The sequence below is a fragment of the Lepisma saccharinum genome, chromosome 24, assembly GCF_977018435.1.
Source record: "Lepisma saccharinum chromosome 24, izLepSacc3.1, whole genome shotgun sequence".
Taxonomy (NCBI): Eukaryota; Metazoa; Arthropoda; class Insecta; order Zygentoma; family Lepismatidae; genus Lepisma; species Lepisma saccharinum.
This window is the reverse complement of record NC_139252.1, coordinates 53,255,088-53,281,597: the sequence shown is the minus strand read 5'-3', so window position 1 is coordinate 53,281,597 and position 26,510 is coordinate 53,255,088. Positions and strand designations below refer to the sequence as shown.

Below are 26,510 nucleotides of genomic sequence, written 5' to 3'. Positions count from 1 at the left end.
GCTAGCGCTGGTTGGCGAGTGGTGAGGATCATATCAGGACCATATTTATTGCAATAAATCAATTATGTATACAAGAAAAGCAAGTGCAAATTTCAACTCAGGGAACTTTGAATCTCCAAAGCCCCAATTCTCTTAGTTCGCCCTTAGTTTTGGAAGTCTAAAGAAGAAATATGATCATAAATGACATATTTTAATCCTTGACATTCTCACGGATTTTGTAAGGAGGGGTGATATGACCAGAAAGGGGGAGGGGATGTCTTCAGTCACGTAGTTTGTCATCCTCTTCTGCTCTAGATGTCCCTTTTCCTTAGAGAAGCTAGGTATCAGCCAGTGGCGACGTCAAGTAATTTCTTTCTGATGAGGTTAAGTTCAGTCAGACTTTGCTTCGATGCTGCTAAGGTGTCCATCTCTCTGTCTAACTCTGTTTCGTTGTTTGTTTTTTCCCTCCCTCTATCTTCTTATCTCTTTCTATCTTTTAGTCTTTTCTCTTTGTTTCTTGGAACTTTTTCTTTCTATCCCTGTCTCTGTCTGTTTTTCTTTGTTTTGTCCTGCTCTCTCTTCTCTTTCATTCTTCCTCTGTATCTCTACCTTCTTATCTACTATCTTTCCATCTTTTCTCCTCTTTCTCTTCCTACTCCCTTTCCTTCTTTTTCTCTACCTGTGTCTCCATCTATGGTTTTCTTTGTTTCGCCTTTTCCTCTCTCCCACCCTTTCTTTCTGCATATATGTCTCCACTTATCTCTTTGTCTTCTCTTTTCTTTCTATCTCTCTTCCTACACCTTCGGTGTGTAAGACGTGCCCTTTTTCAAGCACCCAAATGTCAACCTCACTTGCACGTGGGTCACCCGGTAACTGCAACGTTACAGGCCAACGAAGCTCTGGCGTCTGAACCTACGTATGGCGTATGGCTCTGTCCTTATATGTGCCGAGTGCCTCTTTACAGCCTCGGCTGTTAACAAGGTAAAGAGATATTAGTGCTCAGAGACATGTGTTGATTTTAGATACGGTAACGGGCTGGGCAAATAAACCCAGTGTTGATGCACCCAAAATTATTAATTCAATGAATCCTCCGTCCCTTCCTTTCTGTTTATCACTTTCTGAATCCTTATTTCCATATTTCCTACTCTCTCTTCTCATTACTCTGTATGCCTGCGATTCCAATTCATTTAAGACACACGGTGGACAGGAAGTAGAGACGCCACTGCCACCAACCCTCCCTGGGCACGCCACTGCCTCCGTGTACAACTTGTCAGCGACTTGTGGTCTTTATTAATCGGCCGTTTAGCTAATTTCTCAGCTCGTTACGTAAGAATGACGGGCTAAGTTATGCACCCGGTTGGAGGTAACAGCCTCGCAGATCGGCCATTTTCACTATTACGTCACAGCCTCATAAGCGTCCTTCATTCGTTTTCTAAAAACAAGTGAAAGTGATGACTCGCACGCTCCGTAACCAATGGTAATATTGTATTTAGACTTGCATATTATCAAGAGGTGCTCTTTCAACAATACGTCTTCTTAATTGTTGGCGATGGCGCAACAAAGCACCAATTCACACATGCATCCTTGTATAAGCATTGTTGGTAATGGGTGAATTTTGTTTGATGAAACGTGCTGCAATTGTTTGCTTCGAACAAACCAAGAGTTGTAACAATGACTTCCTATTTGCATTGTTACTCTCTTCGTTCTTATTATCAAGGTCTCCCAACAATGAGTTGCTCCAACCACTGCTGTCATCACTGGCACTCATCAGCTCCTTAGATCGCAAGTTGATCTTTTAGAGAGAGGTGCAATCAGTGTTGCCAAATGGAGGGAAATTTCCCTTGATAAAGGGAAACTTATGTAAAATTATCGTTGTACAGGGAAAAAAGAGAAATTTTAAGAGACTATCAAAAGTACAGGGGATTTTGAAGATATTCGAACCATGTGTTAGGCTTAAGGTCTTTGAGGTGGGGAATATTTTACCTTTCTTTTGTCGGGTAATACACATTCAATTCAAATACGAGGCACGTACAGAAAGTAAGTTCCGAAGTCCTCCGTACGCGGCGCTAGTGGTTGCAGCGCGATGCGCGTATGCAGGCAGGTAGGGATGGCATGTGGCTGTAATCTGGCGCGGTAGCAACGCTCTGAAAGCAGTCGTTTTAAGCTTAACGCCCACCGGGAAACGCGGCAACAGAACTCAACAGACCCGTTTCCGGCCTCTCAGTTGGCGATAACCTGTAAAATAACCTGCAGACTTCTGTCATGGAAATTCCGCGCTTCGGTCCTCGCGTTATCCTGTAGTGAGCGTAAAACCATTTGATTTCAATAGGAGCAGACCACAGAAGTTCTGTTGCCGCATTTCTACGCGTCTCAGTGGGGGTTAAACTATAAGCCTGTGCTAGGGGAAGAACTGCAGCTCTCGTACAGTCTCCCGCCGATTGAGAGTCTTAACAGTCTTTTGCCTACTCAGAAAAGGACGCCGTCAGAGATCCACCGGCAGTTGTATGAGGTGTACGGACCGGACGCGATGAACCACAATGTCATAGAGCTGAGCGAACGTGGGCTCTTTTGCATCACTTCAAGTGGGAGATCATCAACCACCCCCCGTGCAAGCCAGACCTAGCCCCTATGCGGAGACTCACTCCATCTCACTCACTCGACAACTGTCCCCGCTCTCTCTCGATTTCACCTGTTATTCCACAACCGCCTCTCAAGTCAATAACCTAACATTTGCCTAATTACTTATTCAGCATTCACTTGATTGATTTGGTGTTTTAAGTCCACTTTATGCACAGCAAGGCTAATTGGGACTGGACCTACAGTTTAAAGTGGGATCCGAACCACTATGTGCCTCCACCGGGTATCGAACTCTGGATCCATTGATTACAAGGCGACGACGCTACCACTGCGCCATCGGGGAGGCACTCAGCATTCATTTCTCTGCTTCCTGCTATGTTAAGGATAATAGCAGACTTGTAACTTCTACCCAACGCCTTGGGTACGATACGCTATCATCTCTTCCTCCAGCGGTTGCTGGCAGGACAACGTTTTAACAGCTACGCTGCGGTACACACGCCGACAGACACACATGACACGAGCCGGTGTCCGTGGCTGAGAGGTTAGCACATCGGGCTACGACGCCACAGATCCCGGGTTCGAATCCCGGCCTACGCATGGATGTTTGTAAGTGTTCATTCATCATATCAGCACTCATCCCCATCTTCGTAAATTAACCAAAAGTGGCACAAAAAGCGAAGTTGAATAAAGCAAATCAATCAATCTCCACATGGCACGAAAGCAATAAAGGAGAATTACTACTGATGTTCTTGTCTATTTTATGCCAAATCGGAACTTATTTTCTGAACGCGCCTCGTACATGGACTACAATTATTTATTTAAAAACTTGAAAATAACCAGTACCTTTAAGTTATCTAACTTTTAAAATTATTGTGTTAACACAGCTAATGTTAATCTAATATGTTATTCGTTGTCATGAAAATGTTAATAGTTCTTATGTTTTTCGCAGTGTGCAATTTCATATCATTATTTTTCTTCTTCTCCTCCTAATTTTCATTGAATCAATCCAAGTATTTATATAAATTTATGTTTTCAATGCATTAAATGAAAATATAGTAACAACTTGTGATAGCGATTTCATGAAGAGAACATTTGGATGAGAAACGAAATGCAGAATTGGGAAATTGTAGCAGTATAACAGAAAAATATGCTTACATCATAATCTCACCAATGTATTGGTCTTGGCATGGATGTTCTAATTTCAGCTAATCATTCATTTTCATCGTCGCGATTATCCAAATGGCAAGAAAGAGCAACGGAAAATTTGAATAATAAATAAAATCACCCCTGCTAATATTTATGCATTCATTCATACTTACCAGTAGAAACTAAGAACTGGCTGGCGAAACTGGAGATTGCTCAAGCCACTCTATCACATGATTCGGCCTTCGGCAAAGTAGCGACAGTATGCAAGTTCCCAGAGTAAGGTACCAAACCAAGGCTGACGCTGGTTCCCTTCCGCTCGAGTGGGCCTACACATACGCCAAGTGCCTTGTCTTGACCTAAAGAATAAAGGACTTTACATGTCTTCCCCCCTTCGAGCATTGGATGTTTCCCACCACCTCATTGTGTGACTGGTCTGTAGGTCATCAGTTCATTAAGGTTGGTAGAGAAATGCACTGGGATTTGCTATTGCGACCGCCTTTCTCTTCGGTTTCCGATGCCAAAGCTTTTTCCTTGAAAGCTGCACCACGAATACAAATCTCCAAGTTCGAGGGGCGTTCAATGAGTTCGTGAAAATTAACCTACTCAGTACAAATAGATTGTGTTTCGATTTAAGTTAATTGAATATGGAAGAAATCCTTCATGGGATATTGTGTGAAAATGTCATTATTTATGGTGTTTTTGCTTTGAAATCAAAGGATTTCGGTGTAGATTTATGGCTGAGATATCTGTATGTAGTACTCTACCAGCTTCAGATCAGTAAAAATACAGTTTCATGTTCTGAAAATAAAATGAGGCTTACTTTGAAAAGTAAAATCTATAGGAAACTTTCCAAATATTCAATGGTTCAAATACCAATGTCCGAACAATGTGAAATAAATAACATCAGAGACAACGAAGATGAAAATCTCACACGTATGGTAAGATCCATGTTTTTGCTTAGTCTTTCCTGGTTCCACATTTTTTCAAGTCATAGAGTTCAAACACCGTAGAATGAATTTAAGCTAAACTTAGAGTGATTTAAGGATAGGATGATGATACAGTTGAATCAAATTTAAAAAATGATGAAAGGATTGTTGGTCAGGATAATTCACCAAATAAAATCAGGTGGAACCAGGAAGACAGGGCAACATAGGAGACTATATAGAATTAGGAATATGAAATAATATATTGGGGGAACGACCTTTTTTCATAAGAATTTTTGAAGGAAAATGAAGTAAATAGGAAAACAATGTAAGGAATACGTAGAGGAGGAGAGGAAATTAGGTGCGAGAGGGAGGATCTATAAATTGACAGAAGTATGAAGGAGAGAAGAAAGGGAAACCTAGAACAGATCTTCAGAGAATTTATGATAAGATAATAGGGGAAGGATCAGCCAGGACAAGTCGTGAAGAAGAACGAGGTGCAAAGAGAAAGAACAAAAACGGAATGGTTAGTGCACTATAGGAAAATTTATAGAAACTCAGAAGGAAAATACGCTGACCACACGTTATGGGGAGTTCATGAAGGAATGTAGAAGACGAACAAAGCACTAGGTAAAGTAGAGGTATTAAGAGGATGAAGGCGTGGATGTTAGAATATGGACTGAGAATGACGGATCGGTGTGTGCAGTTACTCCACATGAACAATAGAGACGATCTGGAAGATTGGAATTACATGTCAACTAGCAGCAATTCCAATCTTTGAGGCAAGACGGAGGATATACAAATTGACACTACTCCCACCAGCTTAATTATCACTAACGAAGCTCGTGCAGCATCCACATTTGCAATCTCTCTATCTCACCTCAAAACTGAAATCGTGTTTCGCTTAATAATATACTCCCATGATATATCTTTAGTGGGTGTTGCGCTTTTTCAGCAATTAAATTAACGTTTTGGCTACAGCAGCTCGCACCAGCTGGCACCACTGAGTTGCTCAATGTTCTTCGAAGCTTAGAGACCAAACAAAATGTTCTCTGCATTAAACAGGCACTAACAGGCGCAGAGCAAGTGGTTCCCTCGAGGTTATCGCCATCTAGCGTGGAAAGTGGAACATTCTGTGCGAAACGCCTTGCGCGGGGATATATCTCGTGTGAATTATCGTTTTTCATACACGCAAGCGCACTAGCCTGCATCGAGAATGATTCTTGTCATCTTATGCTCCTTTTCCCTATCTTCTGCTTCGTTCTTCTTTGATGCCTAGCCGAGAAAAAAGTGCATGAGAACAGAGATTATAATTTTTACTCTCCTGTGTATGCAACGGCAGATAAAGTGTTCATGAAGTCATGTTATGCTTGTACGTTCAGTTTCACCTACATAACGCTTGTAAATTCTTTGGAAATGGCAAGATAGCAAATAGAAAGTGGGCTCCATCTTCGTCTCAGAGTTTTGTGTGCGTTTTAGATGTTATGGTGATCGGTGTTCGCATCCAGGGTTGCCAGCTCTTTAAGTACTAAACCGAATTTATCCTCCCTTTCGAGGAGCTTGTTAATTTACCCTTTGGCATCCTTGAACCATTGTCTTTGAATTTGACATCTGCATTTGCTTCTCACCGTCAGATTTACCTATGATAATCTTACGATCAATTCTATCTGCTCCATGCAGTGTGGTATTTAAGAAATTTCCAGTGGGGGCGGGGGGGGATTCTACTGAATGTCTAGGGACAGCATGAGAAAATAATTTTATGTCATATAACATATCCCCCATAGATAAAAGTTATCAAGCAAAGGGGGAATTCATCCCCCTACAAATACCACCCTGGCTCTATGTCTGTTTTATGTCGTAACAACCGATAATTCTTTATTAAGTGTTTTCCAAATATACGAACCGTATTTATTGGGGCTGTAGTTTAAACGCCAACTATGGATCTTCTCTGGAAGCTAAGGTGAAAGGGTTTTCGTGGACTCTCCTAACACAAGGATCCTAAAATTGCATACTAAATTTAGAATATCTACTCTTTGCACCAATTCGGCATTTAAATTGCACTTCAAAATGTCAGTGTTTCATCCCATCTTACTTTTCTTGTTGTAATAATATTAATACATGAAAACTTATGTACCAGAGACGTAAATAAAACACACAAGTATTCTTGTATTTATTTTATTACAATTATTGATAATTGATTATGTGCAATTTTTCAAGATGATTTTCAGCGGCAAGAAACTGTAACTGAGTTAATTTTTAAAATGATTAACTGCAAGTTACTTTTAAGAAGTAACTTTGTTAACATTGGTTCCTACTAGCTTCTCACTTTCCGTTTGCATTTGTCCATTGAAGATAGGCGCGTCCTTCGCAGTCAAACAATAGGCGTAATCATAGAAGGGTCTAAAGAGGTTGAACCCCCCCCCCCGTCATTTATATTACCAAAAAACCATGTCCGTTTTCAGAATATATGTAAACAATTTGTACATAAGGATTTCTCAACTTGCCTCCTCCTCCATAAAGGGCCTCCCCGATGACGTAATACTAACCTCGTCGTCGCCTTGTAATCCAAGGGTGTCGGGTTTGTTACCCGGCAGATGCATATAGTGGTTCGGATTTCACTTTACAACTGTAGGCCCAGTCCTGATTAGCCTATCTGTGATAAAATAAATTTAAAACAAGATTTCAAACTCTCCCCCTAAAATAAACCAGTTACGCCTATGCGAGGATTTGCCCATCATTATCCGTTTTTGTCAGTCCGTCGTCATCGTCGCGATTAATGTAGAGAAGCTGAAGAGCGTCATAAAATATCCATAGAAACAAAAATATTAACATGTTATATCGAGAAAACGGTGATTTGACAATGAAATGGGAACATCATTTTCACATTGGTCCCACGCACTAAGAACATAATACTATCCTCCACAACATGCTGCAAGCGACTCTCGTCACTACAACCCTGTCAAATTGTTGTTTACAGTGTCCTTGTTGCGAGAAATTACCTCCCCCCGAGCACCAAGAGAGAATATCATCTTCTGAAAACATCCGGTAGCAATGAACGCCGGAAAAACTTCACCTCGCGTGAGACTAGCGAACGTCTCTGAGTAACAGGAAAAATGGAATTCGTAGAGGTGGATCTGTCAAGCACTTTCATGTGTTAGGGAATCTTTGTGACGTATGTTGAAGGTCATTACAAATTTGCCAAAAACAAATGTTCTTGAGATAATAGTTAACTACATGAAACTATTAAAATCACAGTCCACCACATGACGTCATCTGATACCATTCGTTCAATAATCTACACGAACCCATTTGTGTTAAACTTGCAACATCAAGTGTCTTCTATATAATGAATGAAATAAACATACATTTTGTTCTTTGGACTTAGACATATCAGTGTTTATGGTTTTACGATGTGTTGACAATATGGTCATTAATATTTTAATATAATATTTTATTTATACTTTTGTCTTTTTTTCGCATACTTTTCAGTTACTGCCATTTTTTTTGAGTGATCTGTTTATTTATATTTTTTCCATCCAGAAATGTCAAAGTATTTATACATTCCATTTTTGAAGTTTTAAAAATATTATCCTTATTTTGAGTTTTTAAAGATATTTTTGTTATGTTTCCGTAAAGAATTTTTGATGTTTAGAATTTCAGATTTTCAAATATTGTAATAAATAACACTTGAATCTTTCCTGAAGCGAAAATAACTTCACCCTGACATATCTCTGCACTTCAATCCCTGAAGATAAGAGTGACGTTAGCTCTCGAAAGCTCGGAAGTCCATCCGGAAATCACCTGGTTGATTGCCCGAGAAAACCTCTTCAAATATTGTGTTCTGATTTTTTTTAAAAATTTTTAAATAGATCTAAGAGATTATTTCATACTTTTTCATTTTCTATTGATTTTTTTTAATCAAATATAGTTTTCTTGGTTTCTTGATATTTAGAATTTCAGTTCTAGTTTGTTATTTTTTTAGCAATTTCGTGTTCCATTCTTTGTTATTATGAAGATATTTTTATTTCATTATTTTACATATTTCGGCACACGGTAATGTATTTTCTAATGAGAAGTATGTCGATGTTTTTCGAGCATGAGAAAGATGCGGAAATCATGGAACTCTTTCGCTAACCTTGTTACACAGCAACCTTCATCGGTTAACCCCATCTCAAGATTGCTATGCTCATTATCTAAGGTATCAACTTTCACCGTAGCTGAAATTTTCACCCGAAAATCACGAACAGCATTTGTACCAGATTCCCACGGAATAGGAATAGCCAAATAGGCTCCCCAGACACCTACAGGATCCGTGAAATTAATCCTAATGTCTGAAGGACTTCGTGAACGTTTGAAGGAAGGAGAATATTTGGAGGTCGTGAGACATACTTTACAGAAGACCACGGCACGGGTTTTGGAAAGCTACGGAAGGGTGTAATTATTTGCCAATCAGGCAACATCTCTTCCCCTTGCGGAGCGGTGCCCAGTTCGTGACTCTTTAGACAAGAACTGATTCGAAATGATGGAAGCATCGTGTAATCACACTTCAGGATGGGAACTCGAGGAATGATCTGGCGTGATTGTACTTATTTCTGTAATTTGAGATCCACTGAGGATCTTCCCTGATATCTACTGTTCACGTTTATACTTTCACGAACTTTGTTAGGATTGGTTTAATTTCACGTTCCATATCAATGTACGCGTATTTATAATTGTTGATCTTTCTTTGTTTATGGTACACCCAAGGTGAAGTGTACAGTAGGATCCATGAGTATTACCGTGCAAATTGTCCATGACTATTTTCATTAACTTTTCTCTTACATTCTATGTGGTTTTAAGCGATGGATTTTTATGTATGCTGGTGCAGAAGTTATCAACAGCTTGTTTTGAGTTTTCTTTTAATTCTTGAAGCGTTTCTTGGGTCAAATATAGTGCACGAACATGGTGATGGACAATTTGCACGGTAATACTCATGGATCCCACTGTACCAGACGTTACAGAAGTTGATCACTTCGTATTTTGTTCATGAATTTTCATTATACTTTTTGTCACATAACTTCGGCAGCTTCACAAAATGACAGTTATAAAATTCCTAGATAATTCAGCTACGTTATAAATACAACATTAATTAACTTAAATTACTAAAGCTACGTTATAATTTTCAGAAACGCGGTTATTCCTACATAGAACCACTTGTTTAATCTTAGCTCTATGAATCGCTTCTTTATATTTACTCCATCTGTACTTGTCTTTTCGTACTAACTAAACATAAAAGCCGCACCATCAAGGGTAGTGAATAGTCATTGGTTCGCGAAAAATGACATCAGCTATATGTGGCTTAGAGAAATACATTGGAGTGATTCCAGAGCCGAGCAAAATAAATAAATATAAGATTGATTGATTGAGTTGGTGTTTTAAGTCCACTTTATGCTAATTGGGACTGGACCTACAGTTTAAAGTGGGATCTGAACCACAATGTGCCTCCACCGGGTATCGATACAAAGTGACGACACTTCATACTACTGCGCCGTCGGGAGGCTAACAAGTTAATCACATTAGTCTTTTCGCACAATAAACTTAGGTCTATTTACTTTGCAAAGATATTCATTACTTTGTCTTTGCAAGTATTGTAAAGGGAAGTTTATTTGATATATGGTGAGAAATCTGACTGGAAGCCAAGATTGAAAAACTGTTTTGTGATGGTCTAAACTTTGCTGCATGTTATAGCTAATTATTAAGTAAGTTCTTGAATAATAATTTATTGTAAGCTTTAGAAGTTTACAATATTGGATACAATTAAATATGCAGCGTTGTTACTTATGTGTAAGTAGACAGGACACAAATAACTGTAGATGATATTGTTTAAGGGAAAAGAAAACGGGCTTAAAATACTGAGGAAAGAAGGTAAATTTGTATTATTTAGAATCAGTGACATCTAGCGGCAGATAACGAACTAATTCTCCAAAGTCTGCTATCACTTTCACAAAACCTTAGTGCTGTTGTTTGTGAGCTGGGTTGACGGATAAAAGTGAAAACAGAAAGTTTTGAGGAAAGGATGTCCCAGTTTTGAGAACCGTGCGATTTAACTTTGACGTTGATTTCAGAGTCCGATACAAACAGAGCTGTCCCCAGGGATGGACAACCTGATACAACTTGATAAGATTCAGTGCTTCAAATTGAGAAAGTAAGCTATACGAAGTTTTGCTGAGGTAATGAAATCTTGTGAACAACACCTAGGATCGGTTTTATTCTCTGTCAATGTCAACAAATTTGAGAAATTTGCTGCAAACGATATTGAATTCCTTTCTTTATATTACTCTTAAACAAGTAAACAAGGACATATTGAAAGGTGGGGTCCATGGGGTTCCAACCCCCTTAAAGTGTTGCCAACTACTAAAATGAATAAAATGGATGTTTCAGCACTAAAATGCTTTGTTGTAATGAAGTTTATTTCTCAGAAAACTTAAATGAATATCAAATTCGATTGGAACCAATTTTTGTTTGACAGTGTTTACGAAAATGAGTGGATAATAATTGAGGACTAAAAGTGGTAAACGTTGTAAGTGCCAAAAGCAAAAGTGTTGGGAAATCGCATCAGCCCGTAAGAACGTGCACACTAGTGACCTCTTTACACGCCCTTTGAACTACTTAGAGGGCTACCAGTCACATTTCACGTTTACCACATTATAAAGCATGGCACATTTCACAGTTTAACGTGGAAAACGGTGTTTGAATTATTGTGGCACTAACAGCGTTTATCAATTTTACAATTTTACAATTGTACAATATTTGTTATCTTAAAAAGTTTGCATTTTTCTATTTATTTTTACATTTATTCCCTTTATTCAACACCCTTTAAAAAAATTAGCGCTCCGTTCTGGAAATATAATAGATAATGAACATGTGCTGTCATATATATAAAATTTCTAAGTTATATTATTTTTACGTAATGGGTTAAAAATTTATAGCAATTTTCTTTGTGACAAAATACAGTTAGATTATTTACATAACACTTTTGCCCCATCTGTAGGCAATAAATGGATACATTTTGCAGTTTAAATGTTATCTAAAAAATGTAGACAAAGAAAGCTTGAAGATTATTTAGGGGGCTTGATCCTCCAATCCCCCTTTCGACACCCCCATGATTTCGTCCATCTATCCATCTCCCATCACTGCAACGAGAATGTGAAAAAAATTATGTGCACATTTTGTTAAGTATTAATAAAACTATTCTTCATGCGTTGCAAAAGCGAAGTCAGTGAAAACAAATACATGTGACTTGCGAAAAATCCTATTGGCTAATCCCGATTGCAGCTGATTCGCATCTGCGCGTCGAAATATAATGGGTATGGTAAAGCCACGCTACTGAACTACACTTCTATAGTAAAGTGATGTGATCAAATTCTATGAATTATATATATGAAGAACCTGAGTTAAGAATTAACAATTGGCAAACAACAACTTCATTTCAGAAGCCACGTGATTTTATTTGCGCTGACTACGATCTTTCAGTGGTCAAAGAATAAGAATGCATTTCTTGCTAAAATGTTACTGATTGGCTAAGAACAAATCTCAGTTTTGTCTTTTGTTTATTTGCAGGAAATAAATTGGATACGTTGGATAACGTTCGTATCTCTAGCGGTGTTGCTTCTAGCACAAGTAACAGCTAGTCCGGACAGTAAACCAAGTAAGTATTACTGCTTACTTTACTTATATACTTATATATTATAGAATTAATAATGTAACATATCGCATGGGAGAAGGTGTGATTATTAGCACTAGTATTTCCACGTTTTTGTTTGTTTCTTTTTTGTGCAAGGGTAATATGCTCCTGAAATACAAGGCATGTTCAATATAAAACACGTATTTTGCAATAAAATCTCTGGTAATATGCCCATGAAGACAAAACTTCTCTTGCTTGTTCTCTTTGAGACCCCTGTGTTAACAGCGGAAACCCCGTAGCACAGGAAGCGAAGTCCCTGTGTTAACGGAAGAAGCCCCGTAGCGCAGGAAGCCTAATCCCTGTGTTAACCACGGAAAACCACGTAGCACAGGAAGCGAAGTCCCTGTGTTAACGGAAGAAGCCCTGTAGCGCAGGAAGCCTAATCCCTGTGTTAACCACGGAAAACCCCGTAGCACAGGAAGCGAAGTCCCTGTGTTAACGGAAGAAGCCCCGTAGCGCAGGAAACCTAATCCCTGTGTTAACCACGGAAAACCCCGTAGCACAGGAAACGAAGTGACGTTAACGGCGAAAGCCCCGTTGCACAGCAAGTGAAATGGAAGCCATGTAGTATAGCGGTGTGCGCGAAACGAGGTGTGTACAGTAATTCGTTTCCTCCACGCTGCGAGCATTAAATCGGCTGGCCATTGTTCACGTGCGACTGGAATTATCCCACATTCTCCCTACTCTCCGGATTTAGCCCCTAGTAATTATTGGCTGTTCGAACTCTTTGTGGGAAACAGCCCACATCTGATGAAGTTCAGCAGGCGACACACATCTGGTTGAGATAGTAACCAAAAAGACATCGACTAACTAGTTATACTGGCAGAAGCACTTCGAAAGAAGAAAACTACATTCAGCTATTGCAAATTACTTGTTATATTAAACATGCCTCGTATATAGAATTTATTGTCATGAAAAAACGAATACAAGTAATGTCTTTCCTTAGAACATGTGTATTGCATATTTGACCCTATTCTACTTGATCATATTTTAACCACATTTCATCATATTTTTGTTTTTTCTTGGTGCAAGGAACTTTTGTTTACACTTATTTCAGAAGTAGATTAAACTTGATCATTCTGTGTCACTAGATACGAGGAGTTCAGACTTTGTGTAAGTAGTGGTCTCCTAAAGCATGATTTCTCGCAAAAAGATTACTTAGTCTGGTCTTACAGCCTCTTTTGATGTAACTAATTCTATAAGGCACGTGTGTTGCGGGAGCTTCGCTATAAAATGAAATCGGAATTGCTGATGAGGGGAAAACACATAGGCATGAGCAATGTGTCTCCCTCTTGGTGTGTGCAGAAAAAACGGGACAACAACAATAGCTGTATGTGTGCAAACACATATTCAAGTCACACACAAGATGTCTCTTGTGACAATGACCTTCTTTCCCTTTCGTAATTTTTCCACACGACGTGTGCATGCACCTGTGAATTGTAATGCTATTCCCGACCTTCCCAATTTGACCAATAGATGGCTGTAGAGGTCATAAGAAACAGATTCGTGAAAGTGTTTACCAAGTGTGGACACATCGGCTCGTTAGGCTTGCATTAATTACAATAAATTGCCGTTGTGCTAGATTTTCTCACTGTCGAGAATCCATTGAAGCGTTTTATTTTTAATCGCTCTCAATGTGAGTACTAGCCAGGCAGATAAAATTTGATATTGCTTTAAATTAAAAGATAAGCACTTCGATGAACTTGAATTTGGTTCATGTTCCTTGACTTTTTCCATTTTTGCATGAGTGATGATGACATGTTGAAATAGATGGATGGACACTCACATAGAACACCTAGGCTGGGGTTCGGACCCGGGACGCGTAATTCACATGTGCACATTGAAATAGAGATTGGGGGCGTGGTTTGTGTATGAATGCTTCCTATTGGCTAGCAGACTGCCTCAATGATATAGGATAGGACACTGGCATTTATTTCATTGACTTGTGTGAACACTTTCTGTAAACCACAGAGTATAAGCAGAACCATCTAGTGAGAAAAATACAACGCAATCGGATAGTAATCAATACTCGAAAAGCAAATAGACTTTCTTATTGGAAATAAAAGAGACAATAATTTTTAAAATGTTGCGTTGGATGAATATTCTTAAACAATTATTTATTATATTGGGTCATTTTCCGCTTTTCGTCAGATGCGAGCGAGGAGCATTTTTAATTCTTACTTTAAAAACCTTGAGTTGCGCCAAAACCTTAATTTCGACTATATAAGCGCGCGGCTATTTGTTTTGTAAAAAGTTGTTACAAACCAGATATTACATACTGGAAACAACAACAAAAGATGAAAAGAGAGGAGTTTCAAAAAAGAAAAGTAGATGGCAGCACAAGGTGAAGGAATATAAATAAATCGCTGGAGGATAAGTATGGATTTAGTGAAAGTGAACTACAATAGAAAGATGTAGGAAAGATCAAAGCAATGTATAAAAAGTAGATAATAGATGGGAAAGGAAAATATAAGTGGTTTACATCATTCAACAAGTTCAAGCTTGTAGTCAATGGTTAGGCACGCCATAGAAGTACTCAATAAAGGAAAAATAGACCAGCCAACCAGAAACTTCTCCACTACAAGCCACGCCCCCAATCTCTATTTCAATGTGCATATGTGAAATACGCACCCGGGACCCCTGGCGCTGTGATGAGATGTACTAACCACTAGGGATAGACGATATCGGAAATTTGATATCGCGATATATCGTCAAGAAAATATCGTCACGGACGATACGATACGATATTTCTTTCGTATCGTGATATCGGCAATATTTCGCCTCGACGATATATATCGACAAATATCGTGACGATATATCGTCTAGTTGATATCGTCTGAACGATATATCGCGTCCAACACTACTAACCACTTCGCCATGGAGACAGGCATTTCGTATTCCTTGTGTTAAACTTAACCACAGCCTGTTTTAGACATGGGCGTTGCAATACATAAACCCCGTGGCGTACACAGAGGGAGCTTATGAGGATACAGCCCCTCCTGAAATTTTCAGAGAATTAAAAATTTCAAATTAAGGCAGTAAAGAACTCGCGAGAAACAGACGTGGTAAATGCAAACCTCCCTTAAAATGTCTCCGAACTACTATCTTTGTATTAAAACCACTTGTAACAGGTTGGTTTAAAATTATTCATTGTGTGCCCCACCCCTTCCTTAGAACGTAGCTATGTAATATCCACTTTTACAATTCCAGAGCCATCCGAAAAAAAATGTTGGATACGCTAGTGCATAAATATTGAATATTTTGTACCTATCAGTGTTAAGATTGCACTGGCACCCACATGTAATATTAATAATAATTCTAATAATTGCAATACCTGTGCGTAAAATACGCTGCATGTTTTGGAGGTGCACCTTACCGCGATCAAACTTTCAAACATTTATAATAAAATGACTCAAGAACACGATGAACCAAACGAACTTGTAGAATTATTATATTCTGACAATATATTAGAAATTTCCGCCCGATATTTGCAAACAAGAAAAAGTTAAGATTGACATTTGATCTTAAAGTAGTTGCTTGAAGAACAGATCATAGCCTGTACTCTTGTCACAGAAAATTGTGGAGCAAGGTCGCGCATAACAGCAGAGAAGGGGAGAAAGTGAGTAGCCGGAGCAAAGCAGTAGCTGCAGCCGCGCTTTCCGCTACGTACGTTCACCGAGTTCATTGGTCGAGCCATCTCGAGTCACTACTTCCCAGAGACTTGATTTCGTTCGCCTGCTCCATATATTCCCAGGACAGAGTATACTTGTTTGGTGTATTCGTGGAAAAACGATTCGCCCCAGGTTTCAAGCATTGAATAGATGACCGCAAGAACGAAAACAATTTTAAGTTGTTTAATGCGTGTGAAAACGCGAAAAGAGGAAATAGTTATAAATTTTGTATCTTAAGCAAATAACTTTCTCGTAGTCTATGAAAGTTGTTATTACGTTTCTATTTTAGTACAGTGTAGAAAAGTAGTAGACCTACTTGTTAACCGAATACAGCATATTTTACCCATCGTAGATAACGGTGGCTTCGCAGAAAAGGATGGTTTAAAAACAACATGGGGCAGTGGTATACATCATCCCGGAAAATGAGTTCATAACTTCCATTAATACACGTTCTCTTTAATGTTATTTGTCTTACCTTACAGCATGTCTGCTTATTTTACCCCACGTGCCTCCAAAATGAGGTCATTTCGTCCACCAATGACCGTTTACTGCTTTCAATTGACTCACCTGTATGCACTTCCTTGCGTCACTCAGTAATTCTATCCTTTACTTTTTTTGATGAAGAACGAAAGACGTGTGATTTGTTTTTGCAGTTTTTGCAAATCACTGTTGACATTATCCTGCAATGCGTTTTATCTGAGTTGACATTTCCCTTCTCTCATCAGTCAAGTCACTGGATTTCACCTCCCTCTTTTGTCCTTACCTAAACAACATTCTAACGGTCTTTGCATTCTCATTTCATTACAGTGATGGACATTTCCTCTTAGCTATAAGGTCGCCAAATCGTCTACCGTGTAATTATATCCCATGCTGTTTGCTGAACAAAGTTCGATTAAAAAGAAACAGTTATTCGGTTTTCAGTCTTTCCGGAAGCCCAAAAAAACTGCAATAAAACACAGAATTAGGTCAAACATCCTTGCACATGCTATTACCATGTTACGTCTCACATTTTTTCCAGTTATTGAGAAACTGCTGGCAGTGTGGCCAGGTCGAAACTGTAATTAGTTCCTCCCCAACTTCTAGTTCCGTGTTATTTTCCCCCGGCCTGAGGAGAAATCGAAATAACTTCATGCTTTCCTGCACATATGTTAAATATTGATGAAGACAACTTTCGATCAATTCCTGCAGTTTGTGTCAAGGTGAATATATGTCGGTGTGTTCTACTTGGATCCCTCTCTCGAACAAAATTCCGTCGGACCCTGTGGCCGAGTGGTGTCGGCCCCCGTGGCGGAGTGGTTAGCACATCGCGCTACGACGTCAGGAGTCCCGGGTTCGAATCCCGCTCGGGCTTAGTTGTTTGTGAATGTCCGTTCGTCAATTTCATCATTTCATAATCCATACCCATCTTCGCAAATTAGCCAAGAGGCACAAAACGCGAAGTAAAATAAACTAAATCAATCAATCGAACAAAATTCCTTCGGGTTTTGACAGGCTAAATCATTTATATTGAGCTCAGATTTTGTTTGAATGACTTCCCCCTTTCTACTATTTTCATCCCAGGCTCTACATTTTTATTTTCATTTCCAACCAGGGAAAGAAATCCCCCCCTCTGAATGTGTGCTGTGTTATTATTAGGGAACAGAACTTTAGGTAAATAAATGTTTTTTTTCTGCGATAAGATAGAGGCCTCGTTTTTGCCATAATTCTGATCATAGCCTTATATGTCAACAAAGTAAAACACACATTTTCCAGTTTTCCGTATGTAAATACATATTTTGCGAATTTTCATAAAAAATAAATAAAATCATCGCTCATTGACTTCAGCTACCTCGAAATCCTCGAAGGAAAAAATGTTTATTCTCCGCACCTCTTTCATATCAAGAGTGTTAGGTTTGTTTTGTCTTTGAACATGCTCGCTGGCAGACTTCTGGCGCCTCACCTACGATCCTATTGGGGGAAAAAATTACCCCCACTGGATCTAACGCACGAGTGCTAATGTCTAAATGTACAGAAAGTTTTGGGAAAACCAAGGTTTTCAAACTTTGTGCCAAATTGCACGTGTTTTGGAAGGTGAAGTAGAGGAAGAGGAAGCTTTGGAAAACTTCAGCGTTCAAATATGCAAGAATTGTTTCTTGTGACGTGGAGCGATCTTTCTCACAATATAAGATGCTTTTTAGAGATAATCGTCACAGATTTACAATGGAGAATTTAGAAAAAACTATGGTAATCCACTGCTACTTTTCCAAAAAAAAAAAAAAAAGCTCACTAAGGGTAAGCATTTAAAAACTGATTTCAGCTGTTTAAAATGCATATAATATTTTGTTTTTCTTACCAAATGTTTTTTTTTTGTCACATATTTTCCTGTTTTTATCGCATATTTTCAACATTTATGACACACAAAACATAATTATTTCAGAGTTTTTTAGCACATAAAGTTCCGTTTCCTAGTTATTATTCGGGATGGCATAACATGCATTCACTGTTTGAGTCATAAATTCGATGTTGTGAACAAAGATTGTTAGTCATTACACTTTAAAACTTTTATGGGTGCACTTTTTTGTATGTTCGGAAACAGCAAAAATCATAGGGATCTCGTCGAGAGTGCTCAAGCAGTTGCAATAGCAATGAGGAAAATTTACAACATGCGTGACATTTGTTGGGTGGTATCTTGTGAATCTTATTGTTGGGTGGTAGGCAGGCACGTAGCCAGGGGGAGGGCTAAGAGGGCTGAAGCCCCTCCCGAAATCCTACAAATATATAATTTAAATAGTGTATAGTGGTAATTAAATGTACTCCCTTAGCAGGATTAAATATTAGATTGAAAAAAGTTTAGTGTATAATAGGTAAACCAGGTTATATTTTTATATTCTACAACTTAATCCAAAGAATAAATGGATCCAAAACTCTCAAAATGTGTAATTTGCTCTGTAAGAGGTCATACAATATAAACTTTAAAAGTAAAATTTGGCCCTAACTTTTAAAACCATTTTTTAACGGAATGTGTAAATGTTAATAAAAAATACAATAATTATGAATTTCAGTACACTAACTGTACAAAATGTAAGATAAATAATGGACAACACTTGTGTTGGATATTCACTCATACGGTGGATCAAGTAGCAATTCTCTCCATGGATATAATAATAATAATAACAACAATAAATTTGGATTAAATTCGTTTATTTTTAGTAACTTATAATAGTTATTTTAAAATTACAATTATAACCGTGGTAATAATTATTATTATTTCTACTAATCAAGTTTTATCAGTGGCCCTCCTCTACAAATATTTCTGGCGACGCCTGTGCTTATGATGAGCCCCTCCCGAAATGAAATCTTGGCTACGGGCCTGGTGGTAGGGTTAAAATAGGAGACTGCATTCGCGAGGTTGTTGCAATAATGAGAAAAAAAGTGAAGACGAGTTCAATAGTCGATTTGTTGAGTGAGCTTTTATTAGAGCTATAGATCATTCCAATCAACGACTGAGTGTGAAAGAGATTTCAATAAAATGAATGTGAACTGAACAACGAAATCGAATGAAGGTTGTTACAGTACGAGCATTGCTATTTATTGATGTCAATGGCCCTACAATCAGAGTTGCAAACAAGGCGGTTCTTCGAATAATTGTTTTTTTTTCCTGATGGCATGCCGGCTTTTTTTTTTTTAAAAAAAAAAGGGAAATTGGCCTTTTTTTGCTATTTGCCAACCGGATCTGAACTATTTCACTTGCAGTTTCAATTGTGAGCAGTGGTGGCGATTAGGGGGTGCGAGGGGGTCAATTGCCCCCTCCACTTCTTGTCACTTTTGTCCCCTCACTATGCTAAATTGCATTTTGCCCCCCCCCCCCGGTTTTGGAACCCATTCGCCGCCACTGGTTGTGAGTGTAAAAGTTCATAATACCAAATTTTGCAAAGGAGATAAACTTGGAAAAAGCCCAACTAAAAAGCCGCAGAAAAAACTGTTTTTCTCAACAACAAAAAAAAGCCCTTTTTTCCAATCACTTCAACTTTACCTAAAGTGTACGATTTTCCTGTGACAGAATTTTCTGAAATGTTTCTAAAGGAAGGATGCAATGCTGCAACGCATCGAAATGCATGAGTCTATTCCAATGGTAACAACCGTACTGACATCGTCGCACTCATACACAAAATCTGACCCCGCCCCCCCCCCCCCCAAGAAAAAGTTTGGAAGTTTTCCTCCGAATTTTCTTCAATTCGAACACTGACGGTTATTTAAAAAAGAACGCAGTAACAGCCAAAAAGTAGTCTTCCTTATAACGAATAACTTCCCTCAAATATTGTTAGCTAAACATCCAGTAGATGGCAGCATATGTAGAACTGTTAAGCCTGTTGCGGTTTATTGAGTTCAGTAGCTCCACGATGTTATTTGCTGACAAATATTTCGCGTACTCTTTCTTGTCGTGAAACAAAAACTAGTGCTGCAATGCCATGATGTGTTAAAGTAAGTTTAACAAGCACCCACTGCCTACTGTCCACTGAGAATGAGCGCATATGTGAATATAAAATTCACGAGTTGCTGAAGAAGGTATGGGTCTATTATTGAGTGATCGTAAGTTCTTAATTCGTAAAAACTGTTTGTATGCATACTCAAATAGCGAAAAAGAAAGGTGAAAATGATAACTCCCCAAAGACTTTCTTAACAAAACGTCGGAAATTGCTAACACACTTAAGATACGAAGCGGTAGGTACATCCCTTCTGGTGTTGTTTGGCTTGTCGTGTCGTGTGCTATATTCACTTGCTCGAAGCCTTCAGGCTAAGGTAGCAGAGATACATTACTTCATTCACCCCAGTGATGTTTCTGGCTCAGAGAGAAGTTTTACTGTCGTAATCAGAAAATTTCAATTACATTTTCACCCTAAAGACTTCCCAAGTACTAGAATTAAATGATCAAAATATACTTGTTTAGCATTTTTGTATAATCCAGTGTTATTCGGGGGGAGGGGGGTCCGAACCAAATGTCTCAATAATAATAATAATAATAATAATAATAATATAAATGTTTAAATTAAAATAATTAAATTAAATATTGATTAAAATATGTAAATTTATTAATATTGCATTTTTATATGAATACCTATAAATATAGTGTAAGAATATAGATATAACATCATATATTTATTTTGTAGCTTTCGTAAGATCGCCAAAATTTGTATAAAAAACAAGGAAATTAATGCCAAATATAGAAAGAATTTAGTATTTATCGAATAATAAAAAATTATGTTAGATCCAGTTGACGAAAAGTAAAGTTCCTGATTAATATTTTATGAATATTGTCGTGAGTGGTAGTGTGCATAAATCTTCTCTGGTACTGTCATTCAAAGCAGTAGAATCCAAATATAATAATAATAATAATAAATATTATAAATATAACAATAACCCTTGCCTTCGAAGTTCATAGGGAATAAATAATCATCGATTATAGTACAATCGAGTACAGTATTGTGCTGAAAAGTACATTTTCATTATTTAATTTTACAACTTGGTAACTCTTTCGGGGGGGGGGGGGTCCGGATCCCCTGGACCCCCTAAATACGTCCTTGATTTGCATAAAATATTAATCGGGAACTTTACTTTTCATTAACTGGATCTCGCATCCTCTTTTGTTATTCAATAAATATTCAATTCTTTACCTTTCTGACATTAAATTCCTTCCCAGGTTAGTTGTTTAAACCGTGTCCTCCCGTTTCGCCTTTCCCGTTTCGCCTTATTGCGTTTTCACCTCCCTCAATATAATTTCAAATGATTTATTTGACACGAAGTTTCTAAGGCGAAACGGGAAATCCCATTTCGCCTTACACACAAAAAAATTCCCACCTGGGAATATTATCGACCTGAAGGGTAATTCATAATGGGAGAAGAGCTTGCGATGTTGCCTACCTTGGCTCGAATTGTCCTGTCGGTTAGGTTAGGTTAATAATACATTATTAATTATCATGTCGGTAATATTCCCTGGTGGGAAATGTTTTGTGTGTAAGGCGAAATGGTTTCGCCTTAGAAAGTTAGTGTGACATAAATCACGCGAAATTGTATTGGGGGAGGTGAAAATGCAATATGGCGAAACGGGCCTTAATCGTTTAATCAAAGTTTGAGATCTTAACTGCACTTAAGCTATAATAAACACGTAGGCCTACTCTTATATATATATATTCTCATTAGAACTGTAAATTTTATTAACGTATTAACTTAAACACTTATATCATTATCATCATCTGGCATGACATTACTGACATAATTAACTTGGACCCCATCCCTGAAATATATTTCTAGATGTGCCTGGCAGTATCAGTTGATTACAGTACTTATTAATAACAATTACATTCAAATGCCGGTATATACATTTATCTGCTTTGTAACTAATATATCCCGTGCTTCTAGAGTTTAAGGCTATGCATCTCTAATGACAGTTTACTCTTTTCCTCAACAGGTGGCAGCAGGCGCGCGAGATTGAGGCGACCGTCTTCGTCCTCGAGAAATCGAGACCAGGAGACGTCGGCCAGCGTGAACAGGTTCAGAGTGAGGAACAGGATAACACCGACGCCATCAACGTCGTCCTCGCGAACTAAGCTCTCGAACGCCTCCAGCGGCAGCGACAAGAAGCTCGTGTGCTACTACACCAACTGGTCGCAGTACAGGCCGAAGGTTGGGAAGTTCCTTCCCGAGGACATCGGGGCAGATCTCTGCACGCACATCATCTTCGCCTTCGGATGGCTGAAGAAGGGCAAGCTGTCGTCATTCGAATCCAACGATGAAACAAAAGACGGGAAAGTCGGCTTGTACGAGAGGATTATGAACCACAAAAAGGCAAACCCCAAGCTGAAAATACTTTTGGCCATTGGTAAGTCTTGCCATAAAGTTAATGTTTGCTTAACTTTGGGAGGCAGAATTGAAATGTTTTCTATCCCATAAAATTAACATGCAGGATTATTTGCTAAATTACTCTTACGTTCGTAAATTTACTATTATTACTATGCTTCTCAGGTCCTAAGAGGTTCACAAGAATAACGTTATCTATTAATGAACTTAAAAATGATACGGGGGCAAGTGCCCCCCTTGCCCGCACAAAGTTGCGCCTATGTTTTTGTGACTTTTTTCCCCATACTATGGTCTCTTAACAGTCAGCCTTGTCTAGCAAGGAAAAGTAAACTGTCCCCCCCCCCAAAGCGTCTTGGCACCCATTTGCCGCCACTGCACAGATTGTTTCAGCCAATTTTTCTTCCAAAATTGGACCATTTTGCTTACAGCTTCACCAAGATAAGAATGTCCCCGGCAAACTCTGGAAGCAAAGTGCACAGTCATTAGTTTTCTTTCGCTTCCCCTTCTCTCGTTCCTGTAACCCCTGCAATTACAGCGCCATAAGGACACTTCATCTTGTCTGCCAGAGTGACATCACCTGATAATGAATGATGAGACAGAGGGGGAAGATGTTTTTTGAGGGTGCGATCACATTTTGTTCATTATTGTCTGTCTTAATAGACGGTTTTCTCACCGCAACCTCCAGACTTTCCGATCTTGTCTCTTACGCTTCATGTAGTGTAGGATCCACTTAATATCATCAGATATCTTATTCTTCCCCTGATCCTTTCCCCCTTAACTATTCTTTACAGTGCGTCTTCAAGCAGGCAGTTTCTTGTTAGCTAGTGTCCCCAAGCCAAATCCTTTTCTTCACCACTTCCAGCATTACTTTCTCCAACACAGTTTATTTCTACTTTGTCTGTCCATTTCACATGCTCTATTCTTCGCCACAGCCACATTTCTAAAGCTTCTATACTCTGTCCCAGCTAACTGTGGAGCAGGTGAACGAAAACAAGTCTCTGCGCAAGTAGTGACGCGAGACGGTTCCACCAATGAGCACGTGAGAGGAACTGAATTGCGTGGAGTGGGGGAAAGCGACTGGAGTTACCAGCCTTCCCAGCAGCGTGTACTGCTTCGCTCTGACCAATAGATTTCCTTCGCTTCTCTGACGCTATGCGCGGCCTTGCTCGACAGTTAGTTGGGACAATGTATAGTCGCTTTTCCTCACTTCCTCGTAGCGTGAAGCTTTTTGCCCCATACAACGCTACAATCCACATAAAACATTTCACTAGAGTGCGCGTCAAATCTCCCGCATATGGCCTTGAACGGCTGAACAGCACCAGCGAATCACAGACGTGCGGCGTTGCCTAGTTCGCTCAACCACGCTGTCTCTTTTCCATGTGAGATTTCGACATGGCACCGCTGCAGTGCGCTGCTATTGGCTATCGCCATATGCAGGAGATTTGACGCGCACTCCAGTGTCTTTCTCGGTTGTTCGTTCAAAGGTCCACAAAACACACCTCTTGTTCAATTAAGGGCTTCTTCTGACATTGCTATTCTCACTCTGTATTCCTGACTGCAGCTCATGTCACTTTTTATGATGCATTCCAGGTATATGAACAGTGATGTGTGTCTACGCGTAAACAACAATAGTCTACATTTTACACGTAGACTATTTTATACATGTAGATTACGTAATCTATGTAAATAACATGGCGAAAGGTGATAACTTAGCAAAGGGCGTCGTGAAATTAAAAATAAAATTTTACTGCTTATCAGTTGCGGATGTGTTAGGAGAACTTTTCATACTCTTTCTTCCAAATTCGAACAATTTCTCACCTAGGAAAAACTTAATATAGGAAATATTCTAGTGTTTTATGGGAAAATGACCACCCTTGCCTCACGACTGCCATCTGTTGTTGTTTTTTGCATACTATTTATCTTCTTCCATAGTTGATGATAGAAGAGTAGAGAAATTTTGTTCTAAATAGGATTCTTTTCATTTCGTTACGAACCAATATAGTTGAAAATGTGACTTTCCTTTCATGAAACCGTTGAAAATTAATTTTAATGCACTTTAGATTGTCTACGTAGTCTATGTAAACTACAAGTCAATGTAATCTACGCGTAAATTACGTGTAGACAACGCATGTAGACGTAAACTTATAGTCTACGGCACATCACTGTATCTGAAGCTTTCAACTCGTTCAATACTTTGGCCTCGAATTTCCACGTTAATTTTCCTAGGTTTCTTCCCAATAAACCTTTCTTGGGCTAAAACAGCATTTATCAATCTAGTTTCTCTTCTTTGCGGAAGGTAGACTGGTCGACCGGGAAGGGAAGGCGGTAGAACGTTAGTTCCTGCCCCTCTAGCATTCCTAAACCAAAAGGTTTGTTGCCACAGCAACACAAGCCATCTACGTATCCCTATGCTGACCAGTCTAGTCCTTCCTTCTCAACTTTCTTCAGGTCTGTCTCAACATCCCTTTGTCTTCGCCTTTCCTGAAGGTCTCTTACCATCAAGTTTACCAACGAGGATCTTGTACACTCTCCTTTGCTCTCCAACACCTAGACACTGAGGTCTCCTTCATTTTATGGTTCTTATAACCAGTGTGCCAACTTATATGGTCCTGTGGGACTCGAGTCGACCCAATAACTATATTTTATTTTAGAAATAAAGTCCTCGTGCTTAAAATAGCAAAATGTTCCATCGTTATACACCTAAGGAATTCTCACAACTTAATTACTAACTGTTATTGGTTTGATTTGGTTTGAGTTGGTGTTTTAAGTCCACTTTATGCACAGTAAGGCTAATCGGGACTGGACCTACAATTTAAAGTGGGATCCGAACCACTTGTACCTCCACCGGGTATCGAACCCGGGACCCCTTGATTACAAGGCAATGACGCTACCACTGCGCCATGGGGGAGGCCATACTAACTGTTATCAAGACATTTTATAATAATTTGTTAAATTTCCAATGTGATTCTTTTCAGTGTCCTATATTATTTACACTAATTTGGTCATATCGTTATAAGGGAGGATAAGGGCTAACTCAAAATAGGCAGGCAAAAAAAGGTGCCGAATAATACAAAATAAGCACTAAAATTAATAAACATCGGCAGTTGTTGTTTTAAACCACTCAAGCTTACGTTTTCTGGCAAGGGAACAAAACATACATTTCAGGGTAAATATTACTGCACAAAAGTGTGAAACAAATCTTAGTTCAGAACACCCAATGTTTTTGAAACGTTGGCGCCACTGCTTATAACATTTTGGTCATGTATGTTCTGCACTTCAGAATTATTTAAACTTTCTCCACTGGTTTCTAAGTATGTTATATTTCGTTTCATATCATAAATCAATATCTCGAAGAACAAAACATTTCAGAATTTAACACAAGCTGACAGACATTCTGCCTGTGCAGATCCTAATTTTTCTTCAAGTGCTTGGAAGATAAAGGGGAAAAAATTCTTCTCTATATGATATCCTTCGGTACGCTACTGAACGAAAAGTGAATACAGAAAGAATTCAGAATCGAATATCAAGATTACACCTCCTGTAAGAAAATTAGAAACATAATTAATTATTAATTAATAATTAAATAATTATTTGTCGTGTATTAATTTAAGAGGTAGCTCGAATCATCCTAAAAGGGAATTTTGAATCGGAACTAAC

At 38.7% G+C, this 26,510-nt stretch overlaps 1 protein-coding gene across 1 annotated transcript in view; it reads left to right on the top strand.

Annotated features, from left to right (window-relative positions):
• The window catches only part of Cht7 (chitinase 7), a 179,155-nt gene that overhangs the window by 106,279 nt on the left and 46,366 nt on the right, over positions 1 to 26,510 (top strand). Inside the window, exons 2-3 of the mRNA XM_083110804.1 lie at positions 12,225 to 12,312; positions 22,465 to 22,875. Coding sequence (XP_082966930.1) covers positions 12,225 to 12,312; positions 22,465 to 22,875 — 499 coding nt within the window. The remainder of the gene's footprint in view (positions 1 to 12,224; positions 12,313 to 22,464; positions 22,876 to 26,510) is intronic.